Here is a 15,865-nt window from a genome sequence, read left to right on the forward strand (position 1 = left end):
ACAGCTCACGGTAACGCCAGATCCTTAACCTACTGAGCAAGGCCAGGGATCGAACCCGCAATCTCATGGTTCCTTGTCAGATTCGCTAACCACTGAGCAACAACGGGAACTCCAACCATTCACTGATTTTAATCATTCATTCATTCAGTCATTTGCTCACTGAAGCTGATGGAGCCAGTCCTCTGTGTCTGGAGGTTGGGGATGCAGAATGAAATCAAGAGCAAGAATTCAGGAGGGGAGTTCCCATTGTGGCGCAGCGGAAACGAATCCGACTAGGAACCATGAGGTTGTGGGTTCGATCCCTGGCCTTGCTCAACCAGTTAAGGACCCAGCGTTTGCCGTGAGCTGTTCTGTAAGTCCCAGACGTGGTTCAAATCTGGCGTTGCTGTGGCTGTGGCATAGGCCGGCAGCTGTAGCTCTGACTTGACCCCTAGCCTGGAACCTCCATAAGGTGCGGCTGGGGCCCTAAAAAGACAAAAAGACCAAAAAAAAAAAAAAAGAATTCAAGGGGGGGTTCTTGTTGTGGCTCAGTGGGTTAAGGAACTGACGTAGTCTCCCTGAGGATACTGGTTCAATCCCTGAGCTCACTCAGCGGGTTAAGGATCCGGCGTTGCCGTAAGCTGTGGCATAGGTCAAAGATGTGGCTCGGATCTGGCATTGCTGTGGCTGTGGTGTAGGCTGGCAGCTGCAGCGCTGATTGAACCCCTAGCCTGGGAACCTCCATATGCCACCAGTGGGGCCTTAAAAAGACAAAAAAAAAAAAAAAAAAAAAAAGAGATAGAGAGAGAGAGAGAGAGAGAAAGAATCCAGGGTGGAGTGAGTGAGAAAATATTAACCTCTCAGTGTATGACTAGGCACATGGATACCAGCACTAAAGAGAAGTTGGGCAGCCTCTGGGAGACCCCAGAGGAGGTAGCAATAAGCTCCCGTGGCGCCGGGGGGGTGGGGGGAGGCCTTTTTCCCCGAAAGTGACCTTGAAGGGCTGAGAAGGGAGAAGGAGAAAAGCCGTCCAGGGACCTGCCTTTCAGGTTTGGCGCGTGGGTGCAGGCTCTTTGGGGAATGGCCTTTGTTTTCTGGTTCTCTTCTGGCCTCCTGTAAGAGTCTGGCTCTTCTAGTTCTGCCCCTTCAAAGCTGCACCTCCAGGGCTGCCTGAGGATCTTTCTAAATGGCTTCCTGTTGCCTAAAACGAAGCCCAAGTTCTTCGGCCTGGTGGCCAGGTTCTTCTCACCCGGCCCCATCTTCCTCTTCCAGCCTCTTAGCCCGTAGCTCCTCCTCCAGGCACATGAGACTATGTGAATATCATGTTCTCTGCTTCAGGGCCTTCGCTCATGCTGTTCCTTCTGCCTGGAATGCGCCATCTCTGCCACCCCACTTTGTACTGAAACGATCAGTGAGCTTCTGGCAGTCTGCGTCATTTCTTCAGTGTGGTACCCAGCCTGGGCAGCTGGGTATAGGTCCGATGGGTGTTTAATCAAGAAAATGAATAGAAGAAAGAGGACTGTTGAGAGGAAGGGATGGATTTTATTTCATTAGATTTGAGACAGAGAAAGATCAATCTGCTCTATCTTGGTTTCATTTGCCCAATGAGAGCTGGAGAATGAAGGGGGAGGAGGAAGAAAAGGCCAAATTGGGCTGGATTGGGCTTTTGGGTCCCACAAACTGAAATTTTGATTGCAGCACCCCTGCTGCTAGTTAACAGTTAACTTGATGGCATGTTTTAAGAATTTTTAGATTATTTAGGCTTTTTTTTTTTGCTATTTTTTTTTTTTTTTTGTCTTTTTAGGGCCACACCTGTAGCATATGGAGGTTCCCAGGCTAGGGGTCCAGTCAGAGCTGTAGCCGCCAGCCTATGCCACAGCCACAGCAATGTGGGATCTGAGCCACATCTGTGACCCATACTACAGCTCACAGCAACGCTGGATCCTTAACCCACTGAGCGAGCCAGGGATTGAACCCGCATCCTCATGGATGCTAGTCAGGTTTGCTAACTGCTGAGCCACGACGGGAACTCCCTAGTCAACACTTAAAAACACCAGCCATCCCTGGATCAAACAACTCTAACCCTCTGCTGTTCACCTATCAAATTCCTAGTCATCCTTTAAAACCTCTGTGAAGCCGGCTCTGACCTTGCCCACCGCCCCAGTAGAGTCTGTCACTCCATTGCCACTTGACCTCAATCTTCTATCATTGGATGTATACTGTATTTGGTCACTTTAAATAATTTTAAAAGATTTTATTTATTGCTCACATCTGCAGCTTATGGATGTTTCCGAGCCAAGGATTGAACCTGGGCCACAGCAGTGACCTGAGCCACAGAAGACACAATGCTGGATCCTTAACTTGCTGAGCCACTAGGGAACTGTATTTGACCACTTAAAAAAAATTTTTTTTTTATTTAATCTTTTTCCTTTTTTTCTTCTTCTTTTTTTTTTTCCTATTTTTTTTTTTGTCTTTTTAGGGCCACATCTGCAGCATATGGAAGGTCCCAGGTTAGGGGTCAAATCTGAGCTGCAGCTGCCAATCTATGCCACAGCCACAGCAATGCCAGATCCAAGATGCATCTGGGACCTATGTCACAGCTTGCAGCAATGCCGGATCTTTAACCCGCTGAGCAGGGTCAGGGGTCGAACCTGTAATGGACACTATGGTGGGTTCTTAACCCCCTGAGCCACAGTGGAATTCCTGGCCACTTTTTAGTCCATGCTCCTTAAACTTGGATACATGTTTCTCTGGTGGATTATATAGCACTGTATAAATATTATAATTTAATTACAAGTGATTAAAATATACTTATGTTGAAACAAGGATAGCCATGTGATGGAGAAGGATCCTTCTTTCCCTTTGGGAGAGTAAGAGGGAGAGAACACCATCTGAATGGTAAGAAAAAAGAAAGAAAGAAAGAAAAAAGAAAAAAACACACAAAATAACACAAGAATTTTTTAGAAGGAAATAGGACATATAAAAACAATGATAGGAGTTCCCACTGTGGCACAGTGAGTTAAGAATTTGACTGCAGCAGCTCAGTTTGCTGCAGCGGTGCGGCTTCGATTTCCAGCCTAGAGCAGTGGATTAAAGGATCAGGCATTGCCACAGCTGCAGGGTAGGTCAAAGCTGTGGCTCAGATTCAGTCCCTGGCTCAAGAGCTTCCATATGCCACAGATGCAGCCATAAAATAAAAAAAATAAAATAAATAAAAACAATGACAGTAGCATTCATTGAGCACTTGCTCAAGTCACTATGCTTTATATGCATCGCCATGAATACTGTGCAAGCAGCAGTCTATTTCACGTCTCCACCGTGTCCCTAGGGGCAACCGCCAGCTCTCCTGGTGAAACCACACAACTCAGATGGGATTCAAATCTAACCAAAACCAAAACTGAGACTTGAAGCACAGGCTGAGGCTTGAACCCATATAAGTCTCAGATGGGGACATGAACCTACTGCCTTTTAATTAAAAATGACACACTTGGTTTCAGGACTTACCAAAGTTCAGGTTCCTTCCTTCCTTCCTCCTTCTTTCCTTTCTTCCTTCCTTCCTTTTTTCTATAATAATTGGCAGTTTTATTCCTCTGGCTAAGAGATCCAGAGGTAATTTGAGGTTTACATTTTTTTTATTAATAGCTCTCTCATCAGTTGAGGTGCCCCCATTGCCTTTATTAGCTGGTTGCAACTTATTTGATTGAGTCTTAACTATGTAAGAAAAACCTTTAATTCTTTTTGAGTGTCGTGTTCATTAAAAAATACACGTATAGGAGTTCCCCTCGTGGCGCAGTGGTTAATGAATCCGACTAGGAACCATGAGGTTGCAGGTTCGGTCCCTGCCCTTGCTCAGTGGGTTAAGGATCTGGCGTTGCCATGAGCAGATGGTTGCAGATGCGGCTCAGATCCCGCGTTGCTATGGCTCTGGCGTAGGCTGGTGGCTACAGCTCCGGTTAGACCCCTAGCCTGGGAACCTCCACATGCTGGGGGAGTGGCCCTAGAAAAGACAAAAAAAAACAAAACAAAAAAAAACCAAAAAAACACATATAAGCAAAAAGAAAACTCACACCACACAAGAAATAAGCATACATTCTTGATATATGCATGAATGTATACACACCCACCACCCCCAGCAAATTTGAGAATTTCCCCTACATATGTGAGCTGATGCTAAATATGCTGCTCTGTAACCTGTTATGTTTTTCTTTACTAGAATGCAAATATTTTCATGCACATGTGTGAAACTTCCCAATTGGAAAACAGACCTGGAAAATGTGTCAAAATACAAAATCCAGATGCTGGTAACAAGGAAGCTACCTAACACAAAACTCCACCAGATGATTAGAAATAAAAAGAAAGTCAAAGATACAGAAAAGAAAGCGGGGGCCAGATTTCAGTATCGGACCAAAGCAAACAAACAAAAAACCATTCAAGGCCTAAAGCACACAGGACAAGGGCAGCTGCGTGACTGTCTTTGCTTCTAATGCATCATCACAACCTTGCTTCTTACTCTTCTTATCTCTTCCCTAACCTTTCCAACTCATCCGCTTCTCTTTATCATTTCTTCAGGGTCCAAATGCCTAACCACCGGAGCATCCGCTTCATATCCCTGGCCAGGCTGAGTCAGCCCTGAGCCAAGGTCCCCTTCCGCTTCCTGGTCTACCCCTTCTTCAGAAGGTTGAGGATTTTTCTGCCTCCTGTGGTACATCTTCCAAAGTGTGGTCTTCCTCGGCCTTTGGCATGTTCTGTGAGTTTCCTTTATTTTCTTCACAAGACTTTTGCATGTTGGGTGTTTTTCTCTTCTCCTTTTTGAATAAATTAATCCTGCAGGGATCCAGGGTGTGGGGGGGTTTCCTCCTTCTTCCCTCACTCGATTTGGGTTTGCTCCCCAAAGACCAAGAGTCCTGAAAGGATCTGGGGTATGAAGTTCAGGTTCTTGATGTCTCAGTGCAGGAGGAATTCAGTGAGAGGCTAAGTGATAATTAAGAAGTAGATTTTATTAAGAGAGATAGACAGAGCGTGGGCCATCTCAAAAGGTGAGAGTGGCCCTGGGAGATACACATGCATAGACAGAGTTCTGTCCTTCTTAGAAGGCAAGAGAGTGGCCCTGATACATGGAGTGGTTGGTTTTTATGGACTGAGTAATTTAATAGGCTAATGAGTGGGAGGATTAGTCCAACTATTTTTGGGAAGAGGTGGGAGTGTCTGGGAATTAGACCACCACCCATTTTTGGCCCCTCCTGGCTAGCCTAGCCTTGGAATGGTCATTGTGCCTATGCGCATGTCATTTAGCAGGCCTATGTATCACAGTGAGCTTATAAGGAGTCTCAGGGTCTACTGGAAGTCAAACCTTCTGCCATCTTGGGCCTGGTTGGTTCTAACCAGCTTTTGTCTTAGCCTCAACAGCTCTGTCATTCTTTAAGGATTATGCCCTGCCCACCCCACTTTCCTTCTGTTTCAGGAGGTTTGTGGTATGTGGGTAGAAAAGCTTGAGAAGGGTTATTTATTTACTTTGGTTCTTTTTTTTTTTTTTTTTTTTTTAGGGCTGCATCTGCAGCATATGGAAGTTCCCAGGTCAGAGCTGCAGCTGCTGGCCTACACCGCAGCCACAGCAACAACACCGGATCCAAGCCATGTCTGCAACCTACATGCACCCCAGCTCATGGCAATGCTGGATCCTTAACCCACTGAGCGGGTCCAGAGATGGAACCTGCATTCTCATGGATACTAGTGGGATTCGTTACCGCTGAGACACGATGGGAACTCCCAGTTCTGTATTGTCTGTTTCTGATAATCTGCCTGATGCAGAGCTGAGCTTCAGTGAAAGCTTGGGGGAAAAACCTGCATCCGATCCCTCTGCTTTCTTCCCTCCTGCCTGCTGAACTCTTATTGGTCCCTCGGTATCCAGGTTAAATGTCAGCTCTGCTGTGAAATCTCTCTCTCTCTTTTTTTTTTTTTTTTGGTCTTTTTGTCTTTCCTAGGGCTGCACCCGCAGCATATGGAAGTTCCCAGGCTAGGGGTTGAATCGGAGCTGTAGCCGCCAGCCTACGCCAGAGCCACAGCAATGCCAGATCTGAGCCCGGTCTGCGACCTACACCACAGCTCACGCAACGCCAGAGCCTTAACCCACTGAGCAAGGCTAGGGATCGAACCCACAACCTCATGGTTCCTCGTCAGATTCGTTAACCACTGTGCCACGACGGGAACTCCCTGCCGTGAAATCTGACTGTCTTCTCCGGCTCCCACAGCCCCCGACTTCCCTCAGAACAAGCATTAAGCCCCTTGATTTAGGGCTTCTGGCCTCTAGAACTGCCAAAGAATCACGTCTGTTGTTTTAAGCTACCCAGTTTGTAGTAATATGATACAGCAGCCTCAGGAAACGAATCCAGCTTGGAAACAGACAAATGTTTTCTGTGAAATTCCACCAGATTTTGTAACCAGATGAAGTTTGGGATTTCCCAATTGCTCCCTTCTAAACAAACACCTGATCACACAGCCTAGGCTCTCTCGTCATGAGGAACCACTCTCGGTGTTTCTGTGACATCCATCTTAGCCAGTGCTGGGATCCGATCCAAAGTGTCTTCAGGCTTCTGAACACTCTTGAAAGATAGTATGCTTCTCTTTTTATTAAAATATTTTTAATGAAATTATTACATCTGAGGCCCCGCACTTGGCACTTTATTTACATTGATTTACTTAATTCCCACAGCAACCTTGCTACTGTTTGGCAGATGGGAAAAATTACAGCTGAGAGAGCGGAACTGGCTTGCCTAGGAACATGTAGCTAAAAGGTGGCAGAGCCAAGATTCCAAAAGTTCCTGATTCCTGCTGTGCCTAACTCTAAAACACTGTGTTCTTTCTGCTACATCGGTCTATATGGTGGGGAAACTCACAGTCTAGGAGGGAAAAAGGCAGGTCATTATTTCTGCAGAATGACTCCATGGTATTTACTATGGAAGCAATTGCTATAGATGCTATCATTATGATCAAGGAAGTCTTTATGGGAGTTCCCATCTTGGCGCAGTGGAAATGAATCCGACTAGGAACCATGAGGTTGCAGGTTCGATCCCTGGCCTTGCTCAGTGGGTTAAGGATCCGGCATTGCTGTGAGCTGTGGTGTAGGTCGCAGACGGGGCTCAGATCTGGCATTGCTGTGGCTCTAGCATAGGCCAGCAGCAACAACTCCGATTAGACCCCTAGCCTGGGAACCTCCATATGCCACTGGTGCAGCCCTAAAAAGACAGAAGACAAAAAAAAAAAAAAAAAAAAAAAAAAAAGGAAGTCTTTATGGAAGAAGCAGCATTTGAACTGGGTTTTCACTTCAAAAACACGTCCTAATTCTCTGCCCCGTGCTGGGAATCCAGAGGTGAATCAGAGAAGATTCTCCTGCTTGAGGAATTCATTCTGTTTGTGGAAGGGGTACGTGTGGCTACATGTGTCTTACACACTTATTAAAAGACGATGGATAGAATAATCAGGAATGTGGTAGAGGTAAGTTTCCTAATTCAGGGTCCCAGAGGGAATCACAGATGTTCAAGAAAGGATCCCAGCAGGTCCCACTGTGGCACAGAGAATTAAGGATCCAGTGTTGCTCAGGTAGCTGCTACGGCGTGGGTTCCACCCCGCGTTCCCTCCACCCCCACCCCTCTGGGTTAAGGATCCTGCTTGCCACACAGCTGTGGTAGGTTGTAGGTAGCAGCTGCGGAGAGAATTCCATCCCCGGCCTGGGAACGTTCTTTTGCCAAAGGGCGTGGCCCCCAAAATAAAAGGATCCTAGGCCCAGATGAGATCTGATGGGCAAGTAAGCCTCATTAATCAGGAGGAGAAAAGTAGAGAAGGCTTTTCAGGGACAGCATAAACAACCCACTCACAGAAATGAAATAGCATCCTGAGTGCCTGGCTCAGCGTACCAGTTAGTGCAGGGGCAGGAAGGGCGGGACTTGTGGGATGGAATTGGTCGTGGGTGGAGCTGGTGGAACTGCCCGACAAGTTTCTGGTCTCAGTACATCCTGCGTGGTGGTTTTCTGCAGAAGCGTAAAATATTCTTTTCAAGCCCCGCACGTCGACAGGAGCCCCTCAGGAAAAGCCTGCTCCGGGGTTTGCAACTACAGACTCAGCTGGTGCCAAGGAAGTCCCCGCTCTCCAGGAGAGGCCAGTTACCATGGCAACTAGGTTAGGGCGGAAGCGGCTCCCAAAACTGACTCTCACTAATCAGGTGACTCTCCTGCCTCCTACACGTGACACCAGAGCCCGAGCGCACAGTCTACCTAATCAGACTCCGCCCCTCATTTCCTTTACAGACAACTGACAGCGACCTCGAGCAATGGTCTCCGCGGCTCCTCCCAGAGGCCCCGCCCCTTGGTAGTGAAAGACCCAATTAGACTGGAAAGAAAAGAAGCAACGCCCCAGGTTTCACCCCGGCTTGACAGGCGCAATTTAGGCCGTCCCTGGGTCCCTCCGCCCCTGGTTCATTCCTACCCGCGATGGACAGACCGTCTGCCCAATAGCACGTCCCTCGTCTGTCCTTGGTTCCCGCCCCCGTGAGAGCCGAACCAATGGGCAAGCCAGGTCTCAGCGGGTGGTGGGGGGTTGCACTGCGGTAATATGGCTCTTCCTTAGCGAGCGGCGGCGGCAGGCGGAGGTGGGGTAGAGAGGTCCTGCCTCTCGGGTGGTTGGTTTCTGGGCTGTAGGGGCTCGGCAGGTCGTGACTGGGCGGTGGTGGCGGATGCCGGAGGAGCGCGGGCCCCGCCGCTTGGCGGCCCCCGGGTTGAGATGAGCACCTCGGCGTCGGTCGGGGGCCCGATCCCCCAGCCGCCCCCGGGCCAGGCCGCCGCGCTGCCTCCCGGTTCCACCGCGCGGGCCCTGCATGTGGAGCTGCCGTCTCAGCAGGTAACCCCGCGGGCTCGCGGCGCTGGGAGGGGCTGGGAGGAGGCTCGTGAGGGGACCCCGTAGCCGGCGGGCTGATTCCGTGCCAGCCGGGAGACCCTGAGAAGTGGCCGGGGAGAACTTGGAGGGCCGGGGAGGGCTGTCCAGAGGTCTTGGGAGGAGAAAGAAGGATCCAGGGATGGCCGAACCTCTGGGGGATTCCCGGGTCCCAGGAGACCTCCCTTTGCAGGAGATGGGCTGGGAAGGGGCGGGAAGGGATCCAGTGAAACTCCCTAGGGGGCCCGGCGGGTGTCCGCCACTCCCTGCGTAAGGAGCTGGGGATTCCCTGGCGCAGACCCTCCCCTTTATCCGCTTGGGGAGGGACCCGGGGAAGCCCTGGTGTCCCAGGAGAGACGGGGAACCTCTTTTCTTTCCTCAACCCACTTACTTGATGACAAACTAATTGGTACTCTGTAGTTGCGGAGAAGTGAGGAGTCTTTAGGGTTTCGAGCATTTACTTTTAATCTCTCCTTATTATGAAGTACTCCACTGAGCTTCTCAAGAAAATTCTTTTGAGGCTTTGGGTTTCCTTCCTCGTCCTCCGACTTCCACGGAGAGCATTTTAGCCGTTTAGGGGGGCGCTTTGCTATTGCATTCGGTCAAAAGAGTATCTGTGGAAGGACGATTTGATGTACATATTCATGTGCATATTCTTTAGCCAGGCTTACAGGGAGGGCTTCTTTGAGCCACGCTTGGATCCACATTGTAGGCGGATAAGAAAGCGAGGACACCGAGTTTGGGGACCTGACAGAATTCTTTGTGTCACCCACGTCTGTGGAGTGCCTCTTCCTTCCTTCTCTCCCTTGCTTCTTTCTATCTCCCAAGAGGAGACTTCGCAGGAACCTTAGCATTAAAGAGACTTAGAATGCCTTTCATCATCCCCTTTCCATGAAGTGGACCTCAGGAAAACGATCAGTTATTGAGTGTGAACCATGTTAGATTAATGCCAGGTGCTCAACTGGCTGCTGGTTAATTTAATCTCCCACGTCTGGGAAGTAGCGATTTTTATTAGCCCCATTTTGTAGGTCAGGAGACTGAGGCTTAAATACGGCCAAGCCCTGCAGTTACTAAGTGGCTGGGCTGGGTTTCAGAATCCAGCTGGTGACCGATTACAGCCCCAGCACGTGGTTGTCGTGCTGCAGACTTGAGCAACCTTTTCTCCGCTATCTTCACACAAGACAGAGCACTTTCCTTCCTACCCTTCCTCCAGCTTCCCATCCCTGTCTTAGTATTTAGGAAAGAGCCAGACTTCCGGAAGAGTGCGGAGGTTGGGGGCAGAGGGTCGGTGGGAAACGGGATGGATTGAATACGGGAAAGTGTGGAGACGTGGGGGCTGCTAAAGGAAGAGGAGAGTTGGACATCAGCGCGACAGTGGTGGCCATTGAGCTGAGTTGTTTGCAGAAGCAAGGGCTTTTTGTGCGGTAACAGAGGATTGAAAAGACTGGCATAGCGCGGGCCCGGGTTTTGTGGCCCTCTTGGGAAGGGAGTTTGTGGAGAATCTTAGGAGCTTCAGGGTGGTGACGTTTGGATTGTATTTACGAGGTGCTGGGGGAGAGTGAAAGCCTGGTGGGGGAGACTAGCCTCAGGAATGAGCATTCATGCGAATTTGCAAGTGTGTGTAGGTGGATGACTGGGATAGGCAGTGGTGGCCACTGTTACAGGCATCCTGGAGACCTCCTGAGTCCAGAGCCAAGAGGGATTTAGTTTGGGAGCGCTTTGGGGAAATGTGGAATTAGGAAAGAGAAAGCATCATTTGTTTCCTAGAGCCTGTTCTCTGATAACAGTTCCCAATTTAACATTGGGGGAAATAATCCAAACAAACTGTCCACGGACCAAATCCAACTGCATTTGTAAGCGTTTGTCCAGTGTTTGGATTCGTGCCCAGGGATATATAGTGGCCTGAGTGTAGGGCTGAACGCTGTATGATCGCTGAGTGTGGGATTTACAGCTTTCTGGGGGTGTCATCCTCCTTGAATTCTTGGAAGGCAGCCTATATAACAAAAGCACTTTTGCTTTTGCTCTTGACATTAGCTTCGCTTTCTGGGTCAAAATGCTCAAGTTTTTAGGATAGAAATATAGAATATTTTAAAAAGTAAGCGTTTTTGTTGAAGGGTTTTCCATATACAGTGTGTGTATTAGTACACAGCTTAATGAATTGTTCAAAAGCAAAAAGTTTTAGCCCAATTAAGAAATACACAATTATTACGTCCCACAAGTCCCCCTTGTGTTCTCTCAGTCTCTCTTTCCTTTCTCTCCAAAGGAATCACTATTTTGATTTCTAACATGAAAGTTTTTGCCTGTTCTTAAATTATATATACGTGGAGTCATGCAAAGTGTATTCTTTTGCTCATTATTGTTGGTGAGAGTCATAGAATGAATTTCTTTCTTTCCATCCTTCCTTCCTTCTTTCTTTCCTTTTTTCTTCTTCCTTTCTTCCTTTCTTTTCCTTTTTTAGGGCTGCATCTGCAGCATGTGAAAGTTCCCAGGCTAGCGGTCAAATCCGAGCTACAGCTGCCGGCCTACAGCAACTTGGGCTCTGAGCTGAATCTGCAACCTACAACACAGCTCATAGCAATGCCGGATCCCCAACCCACTGAGCGAGGCCAGGGATTGAACCCACATCCTCATGGATACCAGTTGGGTTTGTTTCTGCTGCGCCGCAATGGGAACTCTCTAAAACTTTTAGCATTAATTTGTTGTCTTTTTTGCCTGTGACTTCGGCAGAATTTCAGAGGTTTGGATAAATTTGAAATCCAGTGATCTTTCTTTTAAATAACACTTTGAAAATTGTGTCATTTTAATAGATTCCATGCTATTTGATAAGGTGTCATATTTCTAAACAGATAAATCTGTTGATTTAGGATTTCTACAATAAAGTTGGTTATCGCAACGCATAGATTCAGTCGTTTGTCCCCCGGACTCTCAGCCTATTTCTTTTCTTTCTTTTCTTTTCTTTCCTTTCTTTCATTCTTTCATTCTTTGCTTTTTAGGGCAGCATCACGGCATATGGAGGTTCCCAGGCTAGGGGTCTAATTGGAGCTACAGCTGCTGGTCCATACCACAGCCACAGCAACGTGGGATCCCAGCCTCGTCTGCAGGCTACACCACAGCTCATGGCAACACCGGATCCTTAACCTACTGAGTGCGGCCAGGGATCGAACCTGCAACCTCGTGGTTACTAGTCAGATTTGTTTCTGCTGTGCCACAATGGGAACTCCTCTCAGCCTATTTCTAAGGGAGGGTTTTTCAGCCTGGGCACTGTTGACATTTTGGGTGAGTAGGTGTGTTTGTAAGATGTTTATCCACCTCTGTGGGTTCTACCCATAATATATCAGCAGCACCAACTTAGGCCTGACAATCAAAAATGTCTTTAGATGGTGCCAGGTGTCTCTTAGGAGCAGAATTACTTGTGGTTGAGAACCATTTTTCCCAGTTATATTTTTGTTTTAGGATAGAGAGAATCCCTGCTATTATTTACTCAGTTATTCCAGTCTTAAGTCCCATGGATTCCAATGGCGGTATTGTTTTTGTTTTGTTTTGTCTTGTTTTTTGGCTGCACCTGTGGCATGTGGAAGTTCCCAGCCCAGGGATGGAACCCACATCACAGTAGTGACTTGAGCCACAGCAGAGACAATGCTGGATCCTTAACCCGCTGAGCCACCAGGGAACTCCTGTTTTGTTTAAAGTATTAATTTACTGTGTATTAGTTTCAAAAATACTAGACTTTTCCCCTCACCCCCAATCTCCCTCCAGAAAGCGTTTTATTTTGTTTTGGCTCAAAGAAAGCCCACAAAACTATAAAGCTTAACTTATTTTTCTCATTTTAACTTTTTTTTTCTTAGCCATGCCCATGGCACGTGGAAGTTCTTGCGCCAGGGATCAGGCCTGCACCTCAGCAATGACCTGAGCCATAGCAGTGACAATGCTGGATCCTTAACCTGCTAAGCCACCAGGAAACTCCTTAACCCCCTTTTCTTAAAAAATTCAGTTAACACAGGATAACTTCTGAACCTTTACACATATGAGTACCAGCTATAGTCCATAACAGCTACTTGCCTGTGTCAGATGGGACTGCTGCTTAATCTTTGCTTCCTTTTGCTTCTGCAGGATTTACTTTACCTGTAATTTAAGCATGAATTTTGAGGACTGTTTTGACTCTTTAATTTTTAGTGGAGGTTTGGAATCAATTAGTGAATATAAGCTTGTCTGAGGAATACTTTCCTTCACACCCTTAGATCTAGGCAGTTTGAAATAAAAATTTGTCTTTTGTGGTAGAGGCATTTATTATTATTTTTAAATTTTTAAATTTTTTTGGTCTTTTTGTCTTTTTCAGGGCCACACCTGCGGCATATGGAGGTTCCCAGGCGAGGGGTCCAATCGAAGCTACCCCTGCCGGCGTGTGCCAGAGCCACAGTAATGCAGGCTCCGAGCCGTGTCTGGGACCTACACCACAGCTCACAGCAACGCCGGATCCTTGACCCACTGAGCGAGGCCAGGAATGGAACCTGAGACCTCATGGATGCTCGTCAGGTTCGTTAGCCACTGAACCACGACGGGAACTCCAAAAGGCATTTATTATGTCCTTAAAAGTTTGAGAGCATTTCTTTCCTCCTGGAAGGCTTCCTCACTTGAGTACAGCCTGACTGCATTTCTCAGATGTTCAGAGCTGGGGAGGCTGTTTAGTGACCCTTTTTGGGTCACTACCTACCTACACACACAGTTTTGCATGCAGGTTTGTTTCCCTTGAAGTATAAATGGAAAACCCCAGATTAAATAGTCTTAATCTAGTTTAGTCTTTTCCATTTAAAAAAATTTTGCAATTCATTATTATTTTTCTTTTTTTTAATTTATTTTTTTTTTTGTTTTTTCTAGGGCTGCTCCCTCAGCATGTGGAGGTTCCCAGGCTAGGGGTCGAATTGGAGCTGTAGCCACCAGCCTACGCCAGAGCCACAGCAACACGGGATCTGAGCCGAGACTGCGACCACAGCTCACAGCAACGCCGGATCCTTAACCCACTGAGCAAGGCCAGGGGTGGAACCTGCAACCTCATGGTTCCTAGTCGGATTCGTTAACCACTGCGCCGCAACGGGAACTCCACACTATTATATAATTTTTCTTAGACAGTTGTCCACGACAGGGTATATACATCTACCACATTTTTTTGCATAATATTCAGTTATGGTAGTTTAACCCCTATTGGTAGACTTTGGACTCTTTCTAGGTTTTTTGTGTTACATTGTTGCAGTACACGTGTCTTTGAAATCGTTCACTTCAAGGATGTATTTGTGTATATGTTTATGTGTTTATCATCTATATACACGTGTGTATATTTTTTGTTAAGTTTGTATTTCTTTAATTATTAGTTATATTTTAAGAGCTTATTGTATGCCAGACACTATGCTGAATAAATGAACTCATTTATCCTTACACAGTTGAGTGAGTTTTAAGATCTTTGCCTTGATATATGTAGTATTTTAATTTCTTTTGTGACTTGTTCGTTCATGTCTTTGGCACTAATTTTTCTGATTACTTGCTCATGTTTTTCGTTCATTTAAAGAGCATTTGTCTTTTTGGAAGGAGGCGGGCCTGTTAGTCCTGTTAACCTTTCTCTTGAATTTTCAAATCGGCATCATTTTTTATAGATTTACAGACAAATTGGGTAAATAGTACAGAAAGTTCCCATATACCCTATACCCATTTCCCCCATTCTTAACATTTTACTTTCACTTGGTACATTTGTTACAATGAATGAACCAGTATTGATACACTGTTATTAACTAAAGTCTGTAGTTTATTCAGATTTTCTTCATTTAAAAAACTGTGGTAGGAGTTCCCATTGTGGCTCTGTGGGTTAAGAACCTGACTAGTGTCCATGAGGATGCAGGTTCAATCTCTGGCCTCACTCAGCGGTGGTTAAGGATCCAGCGTTTCCACACGCTGTGGCAGATTCAGCTCAGATCCCAGCCTTGCTGTGGCGGTGGTGTAGGCCGGCAGCTGCAGCTCCTATTTGACTCCTGATCTTGGAACTTCCATATGCTGTAGGTGTGGCCTTAAAAAGAAAAAAAAATTGTGGTAAAATACGCATAATATGGAGTTCCCGTCGTGGCTCAGTAGTTAACGAATCTGACTAGGAACCATGAGGTTGCGGTTCATCCCTGGCCTTGCTCAGTGGGTTAAGGATCCGGCGTTGCCGGGAGCTGTGGTGTAGGTTGCAGATGCGGCTCGGTCCCGCGTTGCTGTGGCTCTGGTGTAGGCTGGTGGCTACGGCTCCGATTCGACCCCTAGCCTGGGAACCTCCACAGGCCGTGGGAGCGGCCCAAGAAATGGCAAAAAAGACCAAGAAAAAAAAGCATCATATAGCATTTGCCCTTCTTACCGTTTTGAAGTGTCAGTTCAGTGGCATTGAGTACATCTCAGTGCTGTGCGACCATCACTGCCATCCATTTCTGAACTTTCTCATCATCCCAAACAGAAGCTCGTTCAAATACTCCCCGTTCTTCCCTTCCTCCAGCCCCTGGTAAACACTTTTCTACTTTCTGTCTCTATGCTTTGCTTGTTCTAGGTTCTTCCTATCAGTGGAATCACACACTATTTGCCCTTTTGTGTCTGGCTGATTTCATTTCACATAATGTTTCCCATTCAGCCACATCGGAGCCTGTATTTCATTCCTGGAGTTCCTGCTGTAGCAGAGTGGTTTAAAGGATCTGGCGTTGCCGCAGTTGTGCCATAGGTCACAGCTGTGGCTCAGATTGGATCCCTGGCAGGGAACTTTCATTGCCATGGGCGTGGCAAAAAAAAAAAGAAAGAATTCCTTTTTAAGGCTGAATAATATTCCATTGTAGGTACACAGTACATTTGTTTATCTGGTCATCTGTTGATGGGTCCTTAGCGTTTAACTAATACCCTTCTTCAGGGCCCCATCCTGGACACCATGTTATATTTAGTTTGCTTGTTGTCTTAG

The 15,865-nt window shown here is 47.0% G+C and overlaps 1 protein-coding gene and 1 pseudogene across 4 annotated transcripts in view; one reads left to right on the forward strand and one right to left on the reverse strand.

Annotated features, from left to right (window-relative positions):
* Window positions 4,365-4,984, reverse strand: LOC100736577 (annotated as a pseudogene).
* Window positions 8,538-15,865, forward strand: part of UVRAG (UV radiation resistance associated) — a 282,079-nt gene continuing 274,751 nt past the window's right edge. For 2 of the 4 annotated variants that reach the window (XM_021062526.1, XM_021062529.1), the window contains exon 1: window positions 8,538-8,868. In XM_021062526.1, coding sequence (XP_020918185.1) covers window positions 8,846-8,868 — 23 coding nt within the window. In that variant the 5' untranslated portion in view covers window positions 8,538-8,845. The remainder of the gene's footprint in view (window positions 8,869-15,865) is intronic. The other 2 variants (XM_021062531.1, XM_021062527.1) reach the window with 1 other exon arrangement.

Source organism: Sus scrofa, chromosome 9, assembly GCF_000003025.6.
Source record: "Sus scrofa isolate TJ Tabasco breed Duroc chromosome 9, Sscrofa11.1, whole genome shotgun sequence".
NCBI classification, from domain to species: Eukaryota; Metazoa; Chordata; class Mammalia; order Artiodactyla; family Suidae; genus Sus; species Sus scrofa.